This window comes from Natrix helvetica (assembly GCF_964273705.1).
Source record: "Natrix helvetica genome assembly, chromosome: 4".
Classification (NCBI taxonomy): domain Eukaryota; kingdom Metazoa; phylum Chordata; class Lepidosauria; order Squamata; family Natricidae; genus Natrix; species Natrix helvetica.
Genome location: NC_138550.1, coordinates 82,842,936 through 82,866,248, shown reverse-complemented (window position 1 = coordinate 82,866,248; position 23,313 = coordinate 82,842,936). Strand labels below are relative to the sequence as shown.

The 23,313-nt window shown below is 38.5% G+C and overlaps 1 protein-coding gene across 1 annotated transcript in view; it reads right to left on the bottom strand.

Annotated features, from left to right (window-relative positions):
• The window catches only part of FBXL7 (F-box and leucine rich repeat protein 7), a 157,973-nt gene that overhangs the window by 5,462 nt on the left and 129,198 nt on the right, over positions 1–23,313 (bottom strand). Inside the window, exon 3 of the mRNA XM_081950108.1 lies at positions 2,346–2,957. Coding sequence (XP_081806234.1) covers positions 2,346–2,957 — 612 coding nt within the window. The remainder of the gene's footprint in view (positions 1–2,345; positions 2,958–23,313) is intronic.

The following is a 23,313-nucleotide window of genomic DNA, read 5'->3' as shown; positions in this document are numbered from 1 at the left end:
GCAGGCAGTGAGATGAATTTATTTTTCACCCCTTCCAAAACCAACAACTCCTAATGAAAATATTGTTACTTAGTACTTGTTTTTCTCAAAGGGCTTTTTCTTTATCTATGAAACAGTCTGAAGGAACTGTTTGTTTGGGGATCAATAGTAAATGAATGGTGCTTTACATCAGGATACAATGATGAATTTTCTCTACCTTATAATATGGCGCTAAAGTAGACTCAGGAAACTGCAATTGTGCAAAATACAAATCGATCTACTGGCAAGTGACTGAAACTAGGATGCTGAAATGCATTAAAATAATCTGGGGTAGGTGAAGGGGGAAAAGGAGAGGAGGTCGAGGGAAAGAATGTCTGTGCCCCCCCTCTCTCTATGTGTGTGTGTGTGTGTGTGTGTGTGTGTGTGTGTTGTATTTGTGCTGATAAATAAATAAAGAGAGACTAATATAGATCTATTTCAAGTTATTTAGCTCTCATCAGCTAGCCATACCCTTACTGGGATTAGTAATATTATATATAGATATGTATTGTGTCACAACCCCTGGTACGCCCAAATATGGGAGGGAACACACTGCTTTCCCTTTCTGTCCTTTGGCTCACTCCAGGAGACCATCCAGGCAGAAAACCATATTTTTAATGTTGCCTTTGTTATATTTGTGTTGCATTTGTGCTGATAAATAAATAAAGGGAGATTAGTATAGATCTATTTCAAGCTATAGCTGATAAAGGAGGAGAGCCTGTGGCTTAGTGGCTAACACATCTGCCTAATATGTAATACAGCCCAGGTTCAAATCCCAGTAAGGGTATGGCTAGCTGATGAGAGCTAAATAGCTTGAAATAGATCTATACTAGTCTCCCTTTATTTATTTATCAGCACAAATACAACACACACACACACACATATAATCTCATATCTCATATCTCATAAGTATAAGTATAATCTTCATTGTCATTGTACTTAAATACAACGAAATTGGTTTTAACCTCACACTCAAAGCCGTAGCGTCTAAGCGCGCCGTCATCTTGGGGGGGGGGAATCATATATCTCATCTCATATCCATCTCTCCATTTCCCTATCATCTCCCTCTGTCTGTCTGTCTGTCTGTCTGTCTGTCTGTCTGTCTGTCTGTCTGTCTGTCTGTCTGTCTGTCTGTCTATCTATCTATCTATCTATCTATCTATCTATCTATCTATCTATCTATCTATCTATCATCTATCTAATTTCTACACACAGACACACAAACACACATACACACTTGCTAGTTTGGGCATTTTTCTCAGCAGAGGGCAGTATTGCTTTCCAATAGCATCACACTGAGAAAATCTGAGAGTGAATTTTGCAAGGATGATTGTGGCTGCAAACATAAGAAAATGCTTTGTGGCAAGAAACACTATCACTTTTAAAGAGGTCATATAATCTCTTCGGGACAGCATAGAGACCCAAGGATCAAAGCTTACTGTTACTGATTTGCCTTTCTTCTCTTTTCTCCTTTCTTTGACTTGCAAGTCAAAAATGGCATATCCTAAATTTATCCTACCTGCCTTTTACTTCCTCCAACCCAGAAAATTAATCTATGATCCAAGTTGATTATTCTCTTTATAAGCAGGCTAAATGGATAAATTGGATATTACTGTTGAAGTGAGCCCTGGTCACATAAGAATTTCTATAAGGGCAGTAGTAATTTTTTATTGGTTTATCCTGCTTTTCCTGAAAGACCTCCCAGAAACATATAGGGCATTCCCTCCTTCACTCATCTGGAGGTTCAGTTGGATTGAGAACAAAACAACTGACCCTACATTATCTTGTGAATTTCCATGGGTAGACTTGGGTCTCTTTGCTCATAGTTCAGAAATCTTAACCACAACATCACATTGTTTTCTTTTATAAAGTGTTGTGGCATCTAAACACTAACACATTGGTACAATGCACACATCATGAAATGGACTGATATCCACAAATGCTTATGCAATAATATGTGGCTGTTTAAAGAGTTGCAGGGACCTTTGTTGTTCTGACACGCTAAACCTGGCACTCTTTAAAGACTCATGCTCAATTACAAACCCTTTGAAGTATTTAATGGTACAGAGTACAATTTTAAATGCAAGATTAAAATTGAGATTTAAATGCAAGATTATTTGGAGAAATCCATATTATTATTATTTTTAAAAACAGAGAAAGAGAGTGGGGAGGAGAACAGAGAAATATTCTAAAAATGTTAGTTACAGAGTGAAAAAGTTACTATCGAGACTGCAATCAAAAATATTGAGAATATTTTCTCCATTAAATTTGACATGCTTTATCCAAAACTCTCCAGCCAGAGTATAAATGTAGACTTTTTCCATTACCTGATACATCCAAATGTTCCAAGTTTGGACACAAGGACACTACATCAAAAACTGCCTCATTGGAAATGTTGTAGCAACCAGATACTTCTAATTGCCTCAGTTCTGGGCAGCACTGAGCAATGGTGTAAAGTCCTCGGTCTGTGAGCCGCCTGCAGCCACTAACAATTACTGTCTCCAGCATGAGACAGACGTTTGGGGTGTCTTGGCAAAGTCGTCGTGTCAGCACCTTCAGAGCTCTGTCCACATTGATTGTCTCCCCTATCAGGCGAATAGTCCTCCAAAGTCGGGGGTCCCAAGCAAGATTATACCAGCGGCGGCACACACGGGCACAGCGGCACAACTGGTTGGTGGGCAAAAAAGAAAATATCTGGATCACCGAAAGGTCGGGAAGCCGGTTGATATTGGCCTGTTCTTTTTGAATCCGAGAGGCAGCATGAATGAAAGGGTGGGTGAGGCAAGTGGAAGGAGGCGAATGAACCATTGCAATAGTCTCTCCGGTGACCGAAGAGGAAGATGTAGAAGATTCTTTTCCATTTTGCAAGCTGTGCGAATTTGGTGGACATATTAGTGCAGGACTGGGAGTGCTCAGAGTGCGCATGCTCAGGTCGGAATCTGAAAGACACCAAAGGACACGATGATGAGACTATTTCATAAGGTGGAAGCCACGTTCCGCATCAACATGAAGAGTTCCCAAGGATGTTTAAGCTAAAAGAAGGCTACATGAATAAAAACAGATTCTGTCTGCATTTATTATCTGTAGTTGCCAAGCTCAGACTAGTGCCTGATGGATTTTTAAACAAACAAAAAACTAACATCAACTTTTTTATCAATTTGCTTCCTACAATTATTTTGCAAAACAATGTGAAAATACTTGTTGAGTTTTGAACTGAGAAACACAGCAGTACTTTGCTGAGTATTTAGCATGAGTGATTTCCTGGAACAGTACTGTCAGATACCCTGCAACACCCAAATCAGAGTTCTTCAACCAAATCTCCTCCACATGTGTCACCGCTACAATGGCCAGAATTTTTGTAAGACAAATATAGTTGGAGATTCTGGGATCTGGGCTTCCAGCATATTTGAAGCATACTAGTTGGGAAATCTCATTTTGTCTTGGAGATTATTTAAAGCTATAAGAACAGGCTTATTTCCAATTATGGTATTACTTCTACTACCAAGAGGTGCATACAACTATGGAAACATGAAGCTAGAATTGAGATCCTAGAACAAATATATAATTTTTATTATTGATACTATAAAAAAATCTAATGTATAGGAAATCAAAAAGGGAATCTTCTAGCTATTAAATAATAACACTGAATATTTTTTGAAGAAGTGATTACTCTTTCCCTAGTAGTCTATCCAAGCCAAAAAACTCTTAAAAATTCATAGAATTATTTATACTCAGCTTTATATAACTATTATTTTAATTAACATGATACATTTAATTCAATCTTGCCTAGCATGAGCAGCAACAGCTGACCTGGGTTTCTAGAAAAAGTTACCAGAGACACTTAAAGTGAAGTTTGGATGCCTGCATAGAGATAAAACCAAAGAATAGCAAGGTGGTTAAAAAAAAGAGAAACCAACATTTTGATATAGTATGCCTGGTTATAAATACAATTTATAATAGAAATAAACTCAAGAGATTGTTAGGAATTGTCACATCTTCACATTTTATTCATCTAGTTCTTTGCATTTTTTTCATTTATTTACATTGCAGTTTATTTAGATCAAAGTATAAATATAGAACATTAATGACAATCTGTGGATTAAAATGTTAAGAAGAATGTAGCTAATATCTTCTCATATGGGACAGTATTACAAAGCGTGATCACATCCCAGGTTTCCTTACAGCAATTGTGATGAAGCAATATGTTGCCGCCTTTCTGGAAATATCTGAAGATGTATTAGCTAGTAGGAAATATGTATTGGCTAATAGTTTATTAACTAATAAAAAGGATGTATACTCTTTCATGGTGCAATTTCATGCTGGAGCAATTAATAATATTAATTCAGAGCACCATGTATAGTGGACAACTTCACAGAACACGAAATGTTGATTCAGTAACATGCAAGGACAGATTTGGTACTCTCATGTCCGGTGAAGATAAAAACCTTTCTGTGAGAGACAGTAAAAATATTTAGGGATAGATAAAGCCTATCTATCCCTAAAGATCAAGCATATGTTTGCATGTTATTGATGCCATTGTTAGCATTCCCCACTGGACATTTTTTTAAAAAAAATTAAGAAATTAAAGTGTTAAATTCTTTCTTCAATCTCTTAATCACACCTTAGCAAAGAAACACAGATTTTAGTGCAGCTTTAGTTCAACTCGAAATTCCATAGGGTGATTAGGTAGAAGTTTAACACATCTCTGGAGAGGGCTGGTTCTTTTCCATATTGTGGGGAACATTGTTTGCCCATGCTATATAGACTCTTCTTCATTGATTTGCAGTCCTTTTAGAATGAACGTGACCTCTGCCATTAAAGACAACAACAATTGGTTGTTAGCATAGACAACACCTCTCATTTAAGGTGGGCAACATACACTTCTTATTATTCTAACAGGCTGAGTTTCCTGCCCTTGAACTGAGTTGGAATCTTAATTTGGTGACCAGTGTGAAGGAAATTTGTGAAACAGGCTTGAAAACAACAACAAAATATTGGGGGATCTAAATACCTGGGTTTTTGTAAAGTAATTTTTGTCTGAAATAGAGATTATTGAGAGTTCAACAATTCAGGGATCCAAAGTATCTGGAATTTTCTTAAAATTCACAAGAACTTCAATAAAAAAAGATGAACAATGACAAGATAGCTTAGCACCACAACTCTTTTTCTGCAACCTAGGCATCCATGGGGTAATTCTGGCTTTCTTCTCTATGCATTCTCTTTTCATAAAGGTAACAAAGGTAAGGATTAATAGATTTGGCAGATTTTCTACATAAGACTTTAATGGCAGTCAAATCAGTGTGGAAAGGGTCTTGTTACTCCGAAAACCTCAACTATAGTTTTAAACCAGAATGCAAGGAAAGGTTTTGGCCATATTCAAGAAATGAAACTGCATATACATATAAGGAAAAATAATTTAGTGAGTTGCTTGAAATTAAAAAAAAAAGGGGGGGGTAACTATTGCTATCTGTATCTAAAAGCAATTCTAGGGATTCATTTGAAATTTCCAAACAAAAAAGCAATGATTAGAGTTGTCAACAGTGTGATTGCATTTGCCAACAAAGCTCCAAAACAGGCACACAAAATTCAAATGATCTAATATCACGTATATAGTATAATATCACTAAGCTTCCACAAAAGATAAATATATTTTACAAAAATAATTTCCTCTCCTGTCTCAGTGTCTGCTTCTTCATCTGGAATGGGAGCTTCTGACATGTCATAAATTGATGTGATTCTTCCCACCAACACTGTAGAGCATTCCTTGTGGGGGAACAAGTGATCCACAAGGATTGTTTCCTCATTTATGTTCACTTCTGCTGAAGTCCCTTTTATCTACTGCTTCAGCTGCAGCATCCACCTCCTACTGGAAATCCCAAAGGTGCTTTTTTCAAGAGGCAACTGGACTTTCTTGCTTTTCTTTGAAGATGTTTTGCTTCTCATGGAAGAGAAGCAAAACATCTTCAAAGAAAAGCAAGAAAGTCCAGTTACCTCTTGAAAAAAGCACCTTTGGGACAAACATGACCTAGATGACTGAGAATCTTCATAGACATTCTAATTGGAAAGTGAGTGAAATGATCATCTTGTTATAAGGATATGTGTAAAGTATTTTGAATACTTAAGAACAGCTATATAAACATCAGGCATTAGACAACCTGAATTGGGTAGGGTATGGAATGAATTGCAAAAAGGTCTTCTATAAATCTTTAATGATGTTCATTAAATAAATAAAAATGCCAATTTCATGGCTGAAGAAAGGGAATTATGATGAAAATGAAAATTGGTATAACATTAAAGCACATCCAAACTAGATAAAATCCTTGCCAGCACAACTGTACACATAAAAATTTACTCATTTTGTTTAGTAGAAAAGGCAAGTCTGTGAAAAGGAAGAAGCCAAAAACAGACCTGCATTTTCCATTTACATGAATTAAGAAAATACCAACATTTATTTTCATGAACTATGCTACCTTTCAGCTTCCACTATTAAACCACTGCACAATTCTTACCAACTCCTACCTAGCAACAGTTGCATCAAAAGCATGATCTTTAAGGATCATACAGAGTCAGTGAAGCAGAAGAGGAGGGCAATTCCAGATGGCTATGTATGCATTAAACATTATTTTCCACTGAACAAATATAATTGAATTTTTTTTCAAATGGATACTTAATTACAACATGTTTAAAAAGTCCAGGCATGTGTATTTATATTATGGTGACCGAAGAAACTCAAAATTGGGGAAAAAACCCAGACTATTACTGTACTCCTCTATGATTATCAATCCTCTAGTGCAGGATGATTATAATTATAGCTTCCTTCCAATTCCCAGGATTGTTTGTTGACACTGAAACAAGGCTATTGAGAGTAGTAGTTGTTTGTAGAACTGCAATTTTACTATAGTGAGAGCTCGCATCCTCAGTTCAGATGTGAATTTCAGAGTTTTAATGCCATGGTAAAGAAAAGGATTTCATGTAAAACCTAATCATATATTTATCTTCCTCTTGAATAGGATTGTTACAATCAATAGCAGTCAGAAACAACAAATGTGAATTTTATTTAAAAAAACTTAAAAATGTTTAGAAGTAGAAGCAGATTTGAAAAGCAGCTGACATTTAGCTATAATCACACAATACATAATACAAAACCACAATCAACTATTGTTGATGGCAACACCCAGATATCTCAATAGGTTTGCTCCCTGCATTTTCATGCAGTTCCCTGCTTATGTCCAGAAGAGACACAAGTGCTGATGCATGACATCAAAGTCAAAGATTGACAATTCGATCAGGCCAGCACTATGGGATGTCTGTAGATTGAACCTCATCCCTGATCTCTTTAAATTTAAGAAAAATCTGAGCTGCTTCACCATCTGTGAGCTTAAAATAATTGAAGGAATCTGGAAGTTTAGCACTTCAACCAAAGGAAAAATAATGATCCATAATTACTGGATAGAAGAGGAACCCCAAAGCATAAAAAGATGCTAGAAGGGAATAGCTAAGAACAGGATAGATCTCTGTGTTACTAAGAGAAACATAAATACAGAGAGAAAAATGGCCAAGAGAAAAGAAGACATAATAAGCAGAAGAGACTATTGGGAGCAGCAGAAGCCAATGCCAGTGTGGTGTAATGGTTAAGGGGATGGACTGCAGGAGACAATTTATAGTCATTTTCAGCTATGGGTGTCAGTTGTATGGATTAGTGCCCATCATTAAAAACGAGGTTACTTTTGTGGAGAAAAGTCAGAGAGGAGGAAGTACTATGCATGCCACCTTGCGCATATAATATACATATAACAAGCAAACCAATAAGCATATTTGAGGAAGGACATACTCTTCAAGTGTTCCAGATGTTCTTTAAGACTTGGCTTTGCTCCTAGGCCTGCGGTTAAGATGCTTGAATGTTCTTCTTGTTCTCTTGTAACAAATTTAGGGAGTAAATAAGTAAATTTCCTGCTCCTTATCCATTGTCCTGAGCATGGGTTGGCTCTACCCTCATGCTCACTGCATTGAGTTAAAAGCAAGAGAAAATATAAGGGAAGATAATTTTTCCACTGTCCTGACCCTCAAGATTTATCGGCTGAAAGCTTATTTCCTCCTGCATTCTGATCTCCAAGCCATTCAGATGCTTCCGAGAAATCAACAAGGACATAAGACAACTGGTACAATGGTATTTTATTTCCAGCAATGGGTAATGATATCACTACAATATTCAATATTCAGTGATATATTGCTTCTAACACTAGGCATGTACATCAATGTATAGGTATGTGCAGAATCTCATAGAGTGGCAGCAAAATCTCCCCCTCCCCCCCACAAAATACACTCCTGTCAGAACCGATGAAGCTCTTTGGATGAGAAGTGAAACATTTTCAAGGAAACACAAAGAAAGTCCAGTTGCCTTTTGAAAAAGCACCTCTGAGAAAACTATGACTTGGATGACTAATAATCTCCATAGGCATTCACCACACAAACACTTCATTATGTTGAAGATTCACATGTTGGGGACATGAACTCTGCAATTTCCATGTGGCCCTGAGTTAAAAGCAAGAAGCTGCCTTTAATATATATGATGGAAAGACAGAGTAGACTAAAGCACAACATGTGACTGAAGCTTTCAAATTCTTTTATAGAAATATGGAAACCATTTCTTCCCCCTGGCCAGTTCTGTCCCTTGCCACTTGGCAGAAATGATTTTTGCTTCCCGTATTTTGAATAGAACTAAAAATACCACAGTTGCCTTTGTTTAACAAACAAAAAACAGCAATCGGCATATATGAGGTCTGCCAAGACATATTTGGTTTCTGCATCAGCATCTTTGCTTCTGCCAACATGACAAGCCTGTCAAAAGTCTATCGCTACCACAAAGTACCTTGGAAAGGAAAAGGCAGTATGGTGGGAAGGGGATGCATTCTTTCAGCTTAGAAACAGGGAGGATAATGATATATTTACACATACAATATGTTTGAATTACCATACACTCGAGGGAAGAGGGATCTTGCAAAATATCAAAATAGCATAATTCTAATATAAGAGAAATAAACTCTATTTATCCGCTTTCTACCTTGCCTTCTGTTCAGATGCTCAACATTTCCCCCCAAAATGATATCCTGTGAGGTAGCTTGGTCAGGAAAAAAGCCAACTTACTGACTGAGGTTAACCAACTTATCTGGCACAAAGTGACCCATTGAGCTTCCATGGCACTCTAAAATCCGGGCCTGGGTCCAATATCTTAAGAGCAGAGTGGGACAGAGCTAAGCAATGACATCTCTATAATACTGTACGTCTCAGAACATTTGGAGCATGTTGGTCATGGATTATACTTTGCAATTCATAAAATGTGAGGCCATCATTGGCTTCCATGAATTTGCTATACTTCACTGTATATAAGAAGTGTAAGATTTGCTTCTAACAATGCTAGTCTGAGGATTTTCTTTATGACCCTCCAGAAAATTCTCTAATCTGATGTATCCTCTCTCTTAGACTTCTCTGTATGTTTCACATAAATTGAAATAAAGAAAATATTTTACCTCTACAGTAACAGAGGGCTTAATTCCATAAGACTGTACCTGCAAGCAGGAGTAGGACTTTACTACTAAATTGTGATATTTGTTCCCCTCTACTTTTATATCTCTAAAGGGCATAATCATAACCTTTTAAGATTTGGAGTAATTTCTCCAGGATGAATCAGGATGATTAACACCAATCAATCAGTGGGTTTTTTTTGGTATGAGTGATTTCTTCTGAAGTCAGTCCAGGAGAGAAGGCGGTATATATATATCCAAGTGATTGACATGCCCTTTTACAGAGGGGAGTTTATTGTTAGAACTAGATTTAATTATAAATTCTGTTAGAGTTCTCTCATCACTACCACTGATACTTATTTTCATATGTCTCTGCCAGTGTTAGGATTCAATTTTTTTTTACTACCGGTTCTGTGGGCATGGCTTGGTGGGCGTGGCAGGAGAAGGATACTGTAAGATCTCTATTTCTTCCCGATCAGCTGGAACTCTGGGAGCCAGTCAGATATGGTATTTTCTGGTTCTCCGAACTACTCAAAATTTCCGCTACAGGTTCTCCAGAACTGGTCAGAACCTGCTGAATAACACCTCTGGTCTCTGCCTTGATTTGTATGCATGAACAGTGAAGAAACCTGACAGGTGACATGATGACATGATCAATAAAAGTGGAAGCACTCAAATAGATAGGGAATTAATGTTGTCAGGCAGTTAAATATATAGATTCTATAAAAATGGTGCAGTCCGGCAGTATTAAAAATGCACTCCTCGGGAAATATAAAGGTGTCCATCAAAATTAATGACACAGATTTTAAAATAGTCCAGGGAAATCTTTATATATAGAAAAAAATCTTGAAACAGCTAGATCTTAATTTTCAAATTTATGTTGTCGTGTAAACCAGCTCTATCTCTTCATCAAATCTTTTATCTTCATTATTCATTTTCATTTGTTTTGCTTTGGAAACAAGTCACACTGAGTTCAATAGGATTTATTTGCAGAAAAGTTCATTGACTATTAAAACCTTTGATTCAGGGACATCTTTTAGGAGCCAGTATAGCATAGTGGTTACATTGCTGGACTAGGAGACATAGATTCTAATCCACCTTTGGCCATGAAAGCTCCCTGAATGACTTTGGGCTGGTCATTCTCTCTCAATCCATTCTATCATATGTTATCCTTTTTGCAAGGAAAAATAGAAGACAGCACTGTGCATGCTAGCTGTTGAGCTGTTGAATAAAAGGCAGAATATATATAAATCTAAAAGTAAAATAAAGATGTGTACACTGGCTGGACATGGTGAAAATAACGTCATTGAAATCAGAGAGACATACTTAGCCATTATTAATTTATTCAACTATTTCAACGAATGTGCTCTAAGCATGACAGCTACATTCAAATCAGTGCTTTTTAATTGTAAGCAATCTTGGATCTCTTGGGGGAATATTCAAATAAAATATAAATAAGGAATGTATTATTTTTGTAGTGCCTCAATGAATAATATGATTATAATCACTTAAAGGATGGAAGGGGAAGAGAAAGGAGGATTTTTAGAAATGCTTTATTAGGATCTCAGTAGACTTGCTATGCTTTGTTCTTAAGCATAGGAAAAGAAAATGAAAAAAAATAAACCCTCACAGATACACTTAGCTATTGGATAAACAAACAATCCAGTGCTTTCTCTCTTGCTTGGCTCTCAGTTACACTACCAACCATACTGACGTCCCCTTGAAATTTCTGGAGCCGTTTCTTTTGTGCTATTATAAATACATAGACTGAAATCACTGAGAATGTAAACTTGGCGGGGCATCTAAATTGTATAACAAAACAACTGAGGGACCCGGGGAGTCCAATTCTTTTATGGGATGCAACTTCATCCGTTTTTTTTTAGTCCACTCTCTTTCTCATAAGAATACGTAAACTCTTGGTCTTAAACAACAAGGTCCCTACATTTATGAGAGCAATTAGCTTTTGTTTAGACAGACGTATTTGACTGTCTCCTATATTTTTCAATGTTTCTCATTTTCTTTGCCTAAAGCAAACAAATCACTGTTTAGATTTTTAATTAAGAGCTGGCCACAGCCAATGTTTGTTTCATATCCTGAAATGTCTTTAACTTCCAAAATGAATTGTAGATATTGAATTTTTCAGGAGATATGCAATGCCAACTTTACATGGAGACTCAATATGAGAACATATGTTTTTGTCTCAGGCATAAGCAAAAATTTCATTTGTGGCCTCACTGGAAGAATGTTTGCCTTACAAATTCTCTCAGACAGATAAGCCCCCAGATTCAGAGCCCCATGTGGCTCCAGAGAACTTTACAGCTGATGAATTAAGAGGAATGGAGCATCTAAAGGGCAGAGTTGAAGTTTTGGAGTCTGGAACAAGGGAACTGTGTCTTTACTGAGTTACTCCACAAGGATGAAGTTTGGGGGGGGTGGTGGTTATGGTTTGTTTAATCCAAAGGTATGAGTTATAATTATTGCAATGGGGCAGTCATGTCTTCTATTGTTTCATTAATGACTTAACTGAATGAGTGCCAAAGAACTGAGGCCTTTGAATTATGGTGCTGGAAAAGACTCCTGCGAGATGATCAAACCGGTCAGTCCTACAGGAGATTAACCCTGACTGCTCTTTAGAAGACCAGATCCTGAAGATGAAATTCAAATACTTTCTCCACCTAGTGAGAAGGAAGAACTCACTGGAGAAGAGCCTAATACTGGGAAAGATTGAGGGCAAAAGAAGGAGATGACAGAGAATGAGGTGGCTGGATTGAGTCACCGAAGCAGTAGGCATGAATTTAAATGGACTCCAGAGGATGGTAAAGGACAGAAAGCCTGGAGGAATGTTGTCCATGGGTTCATGATGGGTTGAACATGACTTTGCAACTAACAACTGTAGGAAGTTATCACCCAGCCCTCTCCCAGAAAAATGAAATATCCCAGGAAATATTGAAAAGGCAGAATATTACATTTCCTTGGATATGAAAAGGGAGAAAGATATTTTAAAAAAGAGTAGCTCCCTGCAGCTTCCTGCCAATCCCCCTTTGTCAATGGGCCATTAAGATGCCCAAGCCAGTCCCTTTACATAATAAAGAGTTCTCCCCTTCAGCTCCAGGGCGATGGGATTAAGGCATGATTAGCCTTCACCCACTCACCACATGGCATCTGAGAACTCAACCAAACCTGGATTCAAAACACAGCTTAGTTGTCTCTGCATGGCCCCATGGGAGTCTGACAACCAATCAGAATACAAGCTCCAGATCAAAGGTCAGAGAGGGCATAAAACCAGGGACTTTCAATATCTCAGCCCTTCTCCTCTCTTCTTCTTCACCCAACATTGAAGCATGTGATCACCTTTTCTGTTCAGGACTCAAGCCATGTGGTCCTGTCCACCATTAAACCATCTTTACAAGCAGCCTCCATGTCTCCAGTGTCTGTTTCCCTACTTGGAGCCGAACCCAGAGGGACATTTCTTTCAACACAACAACAATGACTTAACACCATAAAGGCAATATGTTGCTAGTTTTCACTGAGCATGCAAACCCACAATCAATTTTCAATTGCAGCCAGTCAGCCTATGGAAACACACACTGCACAAGAAGGTGACAGCCTCACCCCATTGTCCATTATTCAGAAGTACACTATTGCTACGTACAGAGACTCTCATAAGTTCTTGTTTTAATAAAGGTTGGCAGCATGACAAGTTGAAAGAAGACCATGAAGATAATTATGTTTTCTTTTTAATGGAATGGCCGCTTTGGAATACAGTATAGCTTTATGAGGCTCGTGCAATCCTTTCACAAAGTATAAAGCTGCTCATAGTGTCCATTTTTTAAAAGGCAGAATTCCATGTGCAGCTGTTGTCTTCAGTAGGCCATTCAGTGCATTGTCCACACTGACCTTTGACGCTGACCTTATTTTATCAGTGCTGAAAGGTCAGGTTTACTCTTGACAACATGACTTTTAACATCCTTGCCAAGGAAAGCAACCAAGAAAATATCAGCACATTCGGAAGACTTTCCCATGTGACTAGGGGAGAAAAATAAATGCAGCCCTGATTCCCAGGTTTTTTTTTTTTTTTAAAGAAAATATTTTGAATGCTGTGGTACTCTGTTAAACATTTGTTGAAATACATGTTTTACTTCATTTGAATGTTGGCAATCTTATAAGCCAGTAGGATCTGCTTATCATTTGGGAAAAGTGGGGAATGAGTATCCAGATCAAGAAATATAGTTGCAAAAAAACAGAATATTCTCTCTTAAGCAAAACAATGCAGTGAATTTTATATAGAAAAAGCAGGCAAGCAGCAATATCATATTTTACAAGTAATGGCAGTGCATGTTATAAATCAAGCATTCATGCCAAACAAATACACCTAGGAAAAATGGGTGTGGCAATCTGAAGTTCTTTTGCATTAATGTCAAATGTTTTTTTTTTAATCATTTAAGCTTTTATCACCTACTGTACTTAGAAACTGTTCTTTTATTCTCATTTTTGTATCTAGCTTTGCTCCCATGGACCCTTGCTTCTCCTCTGCATTGTTTGGCATTTCCAGCTGCTTTGTCTCCCAGTATATCTGCATTGTATAGCAAGTCCAGTTTACACAGCCACATTCTACCTCTGCATAACAATTCCAATTTACAAGATCACATCCAACTCATCACATAGCTCCACTTTCCAATCTGCAAACTCTCCCCTCCAAATAATCCCCAACGTTACATTTGAATAGTTTTATCTTTCCCTTATCTGCATTTAAAATTATAACAAACAGCATCTTTAGTAAATCAACTCAAGTTTCACAAAATTTTGGCAAGCAGTGGTTCTCAACTTGTGATTCGTGAACCCCTGAGGGGCCACAATGTTGTCACAGGAGGGCTGTGAAGGCTTGAAGAAATGTTGTGATTTAAAGCTTGAGTTAAGTTTGGGGTGGGGGTCTGTGGCCATGATCTGTGGTCACAAAAGGTATTTTAACGGGGTTCATGGTGAAGAAAAGGTTGAGAACCACTGCTTGTAAGGTTAAATATTTATTATTGTTTAAACCAGTGACTAACCTGGTTCCTACCGCCCACTAATGGGCGTTCCAGCTTTCATGGTGGGTGGTAGGAGTTTGCTGTAACTCTGCTTTATAAATTTTATAAAGTAAAGTTACTTTCCTACTTTATAAATCACCATTACTGTGGAACTGGTGAGCGGTTAGAAAATTTTACTAATACCAGAGATACAAAAGTGGGCGGTAGGTATAAAAAGGTTGACTACCCCTGATTTAAACTAACAAAAAAGGAAAAGAGGAAAGACAAAATTCCTTATCACAGAAAAAAACAGTGCTTTTAAAAATAAGTTAAAAATACAATGGAAAAATGAAAAAAAATAGTATAGTATATATTATTTTAACAGTAAATACAAGTATCTATTGACTTACAACATTTCCTTTAGTGACTGTTCACAGTTACGACGGCATTGAAAAAAGTGACTTAGGACCACTTTTCACACTTATGACCATTGCAGCATCTCCACAGTCACGTGATCAAAATTTGAATGCTGGGCAACTGATTCATATTTCACAATCAATGGGGAAGCCAGATTCATTTAACAACCATATTACTTGTTTGTTTGTTTGTTTTATTGGATTTATATGCCGCCCTTCTCCCAAAAGACTCAGGGCGGCGTACAACATTAAAAAACACACATCCCGAAAGTTAAAAAGAAATTAAATACATATCCAAAAAACCAAACCCAATTTATAAGACAATACATTTTAAAAATGAGATAAAAATTAACAGGCCAGGCCGGCTTGCTGGAAAAGCCAACTTTTTAGGGCGCGTCGGAAGGACCGGAGGTCAGGGATTATGCAAAGCTCCGGGGGCAGCTCATTCCAGAGGGAAAGGAAAAATTCCATGGATGAGAATCCTCAAGGGGAAAACAACTGAAGAAGCTTGGGAAATTTTGAAAAATGAGATTACAAAAGCCCAGTCTAGCACAATACCAATGAAGAAGAAAAATAACAGCTCCCAAAAGAAACCAGCATGGCTGCATAAAGAACTCTCTGACAAATTGAAAGACAAAAAAGATAAGTACAAAAAGTTTAAAGGGGGGGGACATAACTAAGGCAGAATATCAGCAAATAGCCCGAACATGTAAAGATGAAGTGAGGAAAGCTAAGGCTCACAATGAAGAAAGGCTTGCCACAAAAGTAAAAAATAAAAAAAAGCTTCTTCCAACATGTTAAAAACAAGAAAAGAGTTAAGGAAACAATTGGTGGGAGAAAGTGGCAAGAAGGTGACAAGCAACAGGGAGAAAGCAGAACTATTTAACTCATGTTTTGCATCTGTCTTTACACAAAGGGATAAAACAGTCCAACCTATCAAAAACAGCACCACAAAAATCAGATTAGGAACACAAATTGAAACAGGGAAGAAAATGGTAAGTGAGCACCTGTCTACCCTAGACGAGTTCAAATCACCAGAACCGGATGGATTACATCCCGGGGTTCTGAAGGAACTGGCAGACGAGACCCCGAACCACTGAACTATATCTTTTAGAGATCCTGGAGCACCAGGGAACTACCAGAGGACTGGAAAAGAGCTGATGTGGTTCCCATCTTCAAAAAAGGGAAAAAAACAGATCCAGGAAACTACAGACCTATCAGCCTGACCTCAATACCAGGAAAGATTCTGGAAAAGATAATCAAGCAACGAATTAGCGAACACCTAGAAGCAAACAAAGTAATAGCCAAAAGCCAACATGGGTTTGTCAAAAACAGATCATGCCATACTAATCTTATTGCATTCTTTGACAAAGTGACAAAATTAGGGGACCAGAGGAATGCCGTCGATATAGTTTACTTGGACTTCAGTAAGGCATTTGATAAGGTAGACCATAACCTATTACTAGATAAAGTAGAAGAATGTGGGTTGGACAGCATCACCACCAGATGGATTCGTAACTGGCTGACCAACCGCACTCAACGTGTAGTCCTCAATGGAATTGCATCTACATGGAGGGAGGTATGCAGTGGAGTACCCCAAGGCCCAGTACTCTTCAACATCTTCATCAATGATTTGGATGAGGAAATAAATGGGGAACTCATCAAATTTGCAGATGACACCAAGCTGGGAGGAATAGCCAACACTCCAGAAGATAGGCTAAAGATACAGAAAGATCTTGACAAACTTGAACATTGGGCACTATCTAATAAAATGAAATTCAATGGTGAAAAGAGTAAGGTTCTACATTTAGGCAAGAAAAGCGAAATGCACAGGTACAGTATAGGTGGTACCTTGCTCAACAGTAGTAACTGTGAAAGTGATCTTGGAGCTGCCAAAAAAGCCAACACAGTTCTAGGCTGCATCAACAGAGGCATAGAATCAAGATCATGTGAAGTGTTAATACCACTTTATAATGCCTTGGTAAGGCCACACTTGGAATACTGCATTCAGTTTTGGTCACCACGATGTAGAAAAGATCTGGAGACTCTAGAAAGAGTGCAGAGAAGAGCAACAAAGATGATTAGGGGACTGGAGACTAAAACATATGAAAAACGGTTGCAGGAACTAGGTATGTCTAGTTTAATAGAAAGAAGGACTAGGGGAGACATGATAGCAGTGTTCCAATATCTCAGGGGTTGCCACAAAGAAGAGGGAGTCAAACTATTCTCCAAGGCACCTGAGGGTAGAACAAGAAGCAATGGGTGGAGAGAAGCAACTTAGAACTGAGGAGAAACTTCCTGACAGTTAGAACAATTAATCAGTGGAACAGCTTGCCTCCAGAAGTTGTGAATGCCCCAACACTGGAAGTCTTTAAGAAGATGTTGGATAGCCATTTGTCTGAAACGGTATAGGGCTTCCTGCCTAGGCAGGGCGTAGGACTAGAAGACCTCAAGGTCCCTTCCAACTCTGCTATTGTATTGTATTGTATTGTTTTGGGCATCATTTGAAGTTCGTATTTTTCGCCCTATAAGACGCTCCAGAATATAAGACACACCCAATTTTAAAGGAGGAAAATCTAGAAAAAAAAGATTTTTGGGCTCAATTGCCACTCAATTTTGGGCTCAATTGTGGTCATAAGTTTTCTTTGTTTGTTTTTTTCATCTCTCTCTCCCACTTTCTTTTTTTTCTTTTTTCTTTTTTCTTTTTTTCTGCCTTTCTCTCTCTTTCTCTCTCTTTCTGTTTCTCTGTGTGTCTGTCTGTCTGTCTCTCTCTCTCTGTGTAGCTCTTTGTCTCTCTCTCCCTCCCCCCTCTCTGTCTCTCTCTGTCATTCTTTCTGTGTGTCTGTCTGTCTGTCTCTGTATCTCTGTCTCTCTCTCTCCTCCCTCCTTCATCTGTCACTCTGTATGTGTGTGTCTGTCTGTCTCTCACTCTCCCTCCCTCCCTCCCTCTCTATCTCTCTGTGTTTCTCTCTCCTCCCTTCCTTTGTCTGTCACTCTGTGTGTATATGTGTGTGTGTGTGTGTGTCTGTCTGTCTGTCACTCACTCAATCACTCACTCTGTGTGTGTCTCTCTCTCTCTCTCTGTGTGTGTGTGTCTGTCTGTCTGTCCCTCTCTCCGTCCCAACTGGAGAACAACCTTTTCTGTCCCCTTACCAGCCCATCCGGGAAGATGAGGAACGCGAGGGGGATCCCTCCCCCCCACGGATGGGCTCCGAACCAGCGGAGCCTCGTCCTTCTTTTTAAGCAGGCAGCTATCAGAGAGAAGAAGGCAGCGCGGCTTGTGCAGCAGCCGAAGATCGCCTGCTTAAAGATCGCCTGCTTAAAGATCACCTGCTTAAAAAGATCTCTCCCCCCGCGGATGGAGCCTCCTCCTTCCAATTGGGGGGATCCATGCAGAGGATTTCTCCCCCACCCCCCAATTGGAAACGAGGTGGCTGTGAAAGCAAGGCAGCCCCCCCCCCCCCGCAGAAGAAGGAACAGGAGAGGAGTTCGTGCCAAACACCTCTGCAGACGATCTTGAAAACCTGCGAGGTTGCTTTCGGAGGGGAAAGATGGGCAGCTGTGCAAAGGCTTGTTTTAAAGCTGCAGGCTCCAAGGCTGCAGGTGCCCAGGGAGGGCGGCAGGGGCAAATGCTGCCACCTGCCCCCTCCCAAAGCAACATCGCAGGTTTTCAAGATAGTTCGGACAGGTGTTTTTTAAAAAGAAAACCCTGAAAAAGCCGCAAGATCTGGAGAGAGATCCGGCCAGCCCGAGAAGACATTTCTGAGAAGAGATCTCACCATTTTTTGCATCGGGGCATGCTGCAAGGGGGGGGGGAAGTGAAGACCTTTTCCAGCTGGCGCAAAGGACTTCCCCAGACTTGCTTTAGTGAGTACGGGCCCGCACCTCCACCACCACCAATCCGGAAAAGGTCTTTGCTCCCTCTCTTTTGCAGCAAGCCCCGATGCAAAAAAACGCCAAGGACTTGCGAGTGAGTGACAGGGGAGGGGCTTCTGGGTTCATTGACCAACCAGCAGAAACCCACCACTGCCCAGGTGGCTACATTCAGCCTATAAGACGCACCCAGATTTTCACCCTCTTTTTTGGAGTAAAGAAGTGCGTCTTATAGGGCGAAAAATACGGTACCTTGATTCAAAATTTGTTGCCCTGTGATGCACCATTTCTGTTAAAATTAAAGATTATGTGAACAAATGTATAGAAGTATATAGTCTGAGCCACATCTGATTTGATTGAAATCCGGTACTTTTTTCACATAGGAGAAAACTGCTTCAGGAAACACAACTAAAAATGAAATAAACAAAATCAATTCAAAACATTCTTGTTTTTTTCCTCCATGTTCTTCTGTTAAGTATTGTAATGTGCTGCTTTTTTGGAATAAATAAATGTTGTACAACATACCAACAAAAAACATGGAAAAAGGGTAATGTTCAGCACTATTCTGGCCTAGATAAACAGAATGGAACCTTTAACAAATTATGAAAATAATAAATGCACACTAAAGAAGCATTCTCTTCAATGAATAGTTTAATGTATTGCCTTTTCTTCAAATCATACTTGTCTTAAAGCTGGTCCAAATTAAACCAAAGCCATTCTAATCCTCATTAAACACAAGTGAATCCTGTGGTTAATTACTCTGGGCTACAATTTGGAATCTGAATACCATATGTAATATTAAGACAGCATGCAAATACAACATAGTCTCATTTTAATTATATATGAATTATAGAATACCATCAAAATGCCAGTATTTTTAAATGCTATGTTTTAGTGAGGGATGTTATAACATAAAAATAACGATTAAATAAATGGAAGTGGTCTTAAAATGAAAAAAAAAACTATCCAAAGTTGGGGGAGAAAAAGAGACATGCAGTAGAAGCAAGAATCTATACGGAAACTTAACCGAACATCCAGAATGGAGCAAGAAAAGAGAGGACAAAAGCCCATCTGCCTATTTTACTGAATGGGAAATATAATAGTTTTTAAAGATGAAATCATGCTTACACTCTAAAACTATTTTTAACATCTTGGCATACGATTAAGCACAGATGCAGATTTGGTCAGGCCTGAACAAATAAAGAGCTATATCTAAGAATAGTAATCTTTTTTTTAAAAAAGCCAAATACCTTTGAAGTAGGCAATATAAAGAAGCTTTGCTCTCCGATCATGGCAGCAAAACCAAGCTTTTATGTCCTGGACAACAAGGCAGCAACAAGCTAACTCAGCATGAGCTGAGTGGCATGATAATTAAGTCAATACATAGCTAGCTTGAAAATTCTACTCAAAGAAAGTCCATCAATGTTTTTCATCAAGCTCTAAAGAGGATCTTTGTGGAGGGCCACAAAGTTCAGTACTGGATCCCGTACTCAACATTTTTATTAATGAGTTGGATGAAAAAATGGAGAGAATTCTGACCAGACTGCAAAAGAATTAAGATTGAATGAGATAGACATAAATAAAGATCAAAATGACATTGATGCATGAAGAATAATGGGTTTAAAGTAAAAGAGTTAAACTTAACAGATACGAATTCTTTCTTTGCTTACAAAATTGAAATCAAATATACATTGGGAGAATTATAGTAGATAACCAAATTAGTAATACTCCTTTTGCGAAAAGTATCTTGAAATATTAGTTGCCTGCAATCTTGCTTTCAGGCAAAAATGTAATATTGCTGGGAAAAATATCAAATGCAATTTTAGGCTGCATCAACAGAACTACAGTTTCCAAATCATGGAAAGGAATAATTCTACTTTCTGCTGTTTTAGTCTGATTTTCTTATAGTTGCTGCATCCAGTGCTAGGCACCACACTTAAGAATGATTCAGAACAACCGGAACAAGTTCAGCAAAAAGGCCACAAGGATTAATCAGTGGATTAGAAACAAAGTTCTAGAAGAGATTGATAAAATCAAGAATGTTGGGAATTGAAAAAAATTGAGAGGGGATAGGCTAATATTCTTCAAATACACAAAAGGATGTCACAATGGTCAAAATCTTTTTTCTACTGTTGCCGAGTGTATGCCACAAAACAGTGAATTTAATTTATAGGGGGAAAAATCCAATTGAAGATTTTAAAAATACTGATTTTTTTTTTAAGTAAAAGAATGTGTGGAATGGATAGTCACATAATAAAACAGGTAAGCAGCAAATACACACCATCTTCAAATTAGAAAATAAATATGGATAAAATAGAGAAGGAACTATAACACCTATGAGGTTAGATCAAGAGTCTCACACGTGCTGATGCATCCCAGCACACTATTTACACCACACAAGTACCATTCACATAAAGCACTTCCTCAGTTATGTCCACAGCTTTCTTGCTTACTATAGGAACCGACATAGACATATTCTGAGTACAAAAAATGAAGGAAAACGTAATGGCTTCTGATTCTATTTTGCAAGATCCCAATAATATCAGCCTAGCTTCCAATGGAAATGGATGCTATGACGGTGTTCAGCATTACAAATCTAGAATCTACAACCTCAGCACAAACAGAACATCCACTTTTTAACCCACAGGATTGAAAGTGGCTGGGCTTCAATAAGGAGGTTATAGTTGACCAAGAATAACAAGAACACTACTTCAACTTGCAGGGAAGAAAAGCAACAAAATAGTAAAGATCCTCACAAAGTTGCATCAGAATAGACCAAATACAATCATTTGAAACGTATGTCTGCTGTATTCCAAAATAAGGAAAGCCAAATGCACATAGTACCGAAATTGCTTACAAATATCCTGCTTTTCAGGCAGCTGAAGCCCTGTCACAGGAATGTATGCTATGAAGAAGTGATCCATAAAAATCAAATTGCTCCCTGTTGAAGAACTTGGTGAAAGTCAAACAAAATACTCTTCATTATTCAAGAAGTCTCTTGCATTAGGTTATAAAATACTTCACTTACTGTAAAAAAAAAAGTTAATTATTGATAACACTATAGGATGCAGCAATGATTTGGTGGTGGTGCAGTGGGGGTTGGGTGGGTAGCTGTGGCAGTGCTCTGGGGGCACCGGGGCACAGCAGATCACCTGGGTTAGGGGGGCCATGATCAAGTAGCTGAGACAATGCAGCCATGGCCAATTGTCTTAGACCCATGATCCTGTAACCGGTAGGGGAGAGCTGACATTATGAATATTTTCAATATACCCTTGTGACAGTTGCATCATATCTCCATGCAGCAACTTCTGGAATGGTGGTAAAGTATTGTTGTTTATGCGGATAGGTCATTTTCTGCTCTTGCAAGAGATGCTTGACAACTGCTATATCCCAGCTTCTTGGATCCCACAGCATGTGAAAATGATAAGGAAAAGAAACTCAAATGCACTACTGTCGACACACTAGCCTTAGGGTTTTTTAAAAGGAATTTTGCCTCACCAGCAAGCCTACAGACAGTCAGGCATTAGATAGTAAATAAGAACTGACAGGCTAATAGTTGTCTGTTCTCAGTTATGGCCAGAATGGGCAAGTATGACTATTGGTAGTGTTGAAAGAAATGTCCTTCTGGGTTCGGCTCCAAGTGGGGGAAAAGACACTGGAGACATGGAGGCTGCTTGGAAAGATGGTTTAATGGTGGACAGGACCACATGGCTTGAGTCCTGAACAGAAAAGGTGATCACATGCTTCAATGTTGGGAAGAAGAAGAGAAGGAAGGACTGAGATGCTGAGTCCCTGGTTTTATGCTCTCTCTGGCCTTTTATCTTGAGCTTGTCTTCTGATTGGTTGTCAGACTCCCATGGGGCCATGCAGGAGCAACTCTCTAGGCTGCGTTTTGAATCCAGATTTGGTTGAGTTCTCAGATGCCATATGGTGAGTTGGGTAAAGGGCCAATATTATCATGCCTTAATCCCATCACCCTAGAGCTGAAGGGGAGAACTCTTTATTATGTAAAGGGACTGGCTTGGCCTTCTTAATGACTCATTGACAAATTGGGTGGCGGCAGGAAGCTACAGGAAGCTACTCTCAATTTAAAACATGTTTCTTCCTTTTCACATCCAGGGAAATATAATATTCTGCCTTTTCAATATTTTCTAGGATATTTCATTTTTCTGGGAGAGGGCTGGGTGATAACTTTGCATAGTAGTTTTCAGCAAGCAAATTTCCCTGCTCTGAATTCTGAATAGGTTTGAAAAGAGTCAAAAATGCCCTGGGTCAACACAGTTGGGTGGCAGAAAATCAAATCTCTGGAAGTTAAGTCCCTTTAACTAAGATACAGGCTAAAATAATGTTAAAATTTAAAGTTCAGAATTTAGATAAGCATCTCATTTTTCTAGCTTAACTGGAACTTCACCAGCCTAAAATAACTGATACTGTTAGATTCAACAGAACACAAGTTGTCCTGTATTTCAAAACTATAAC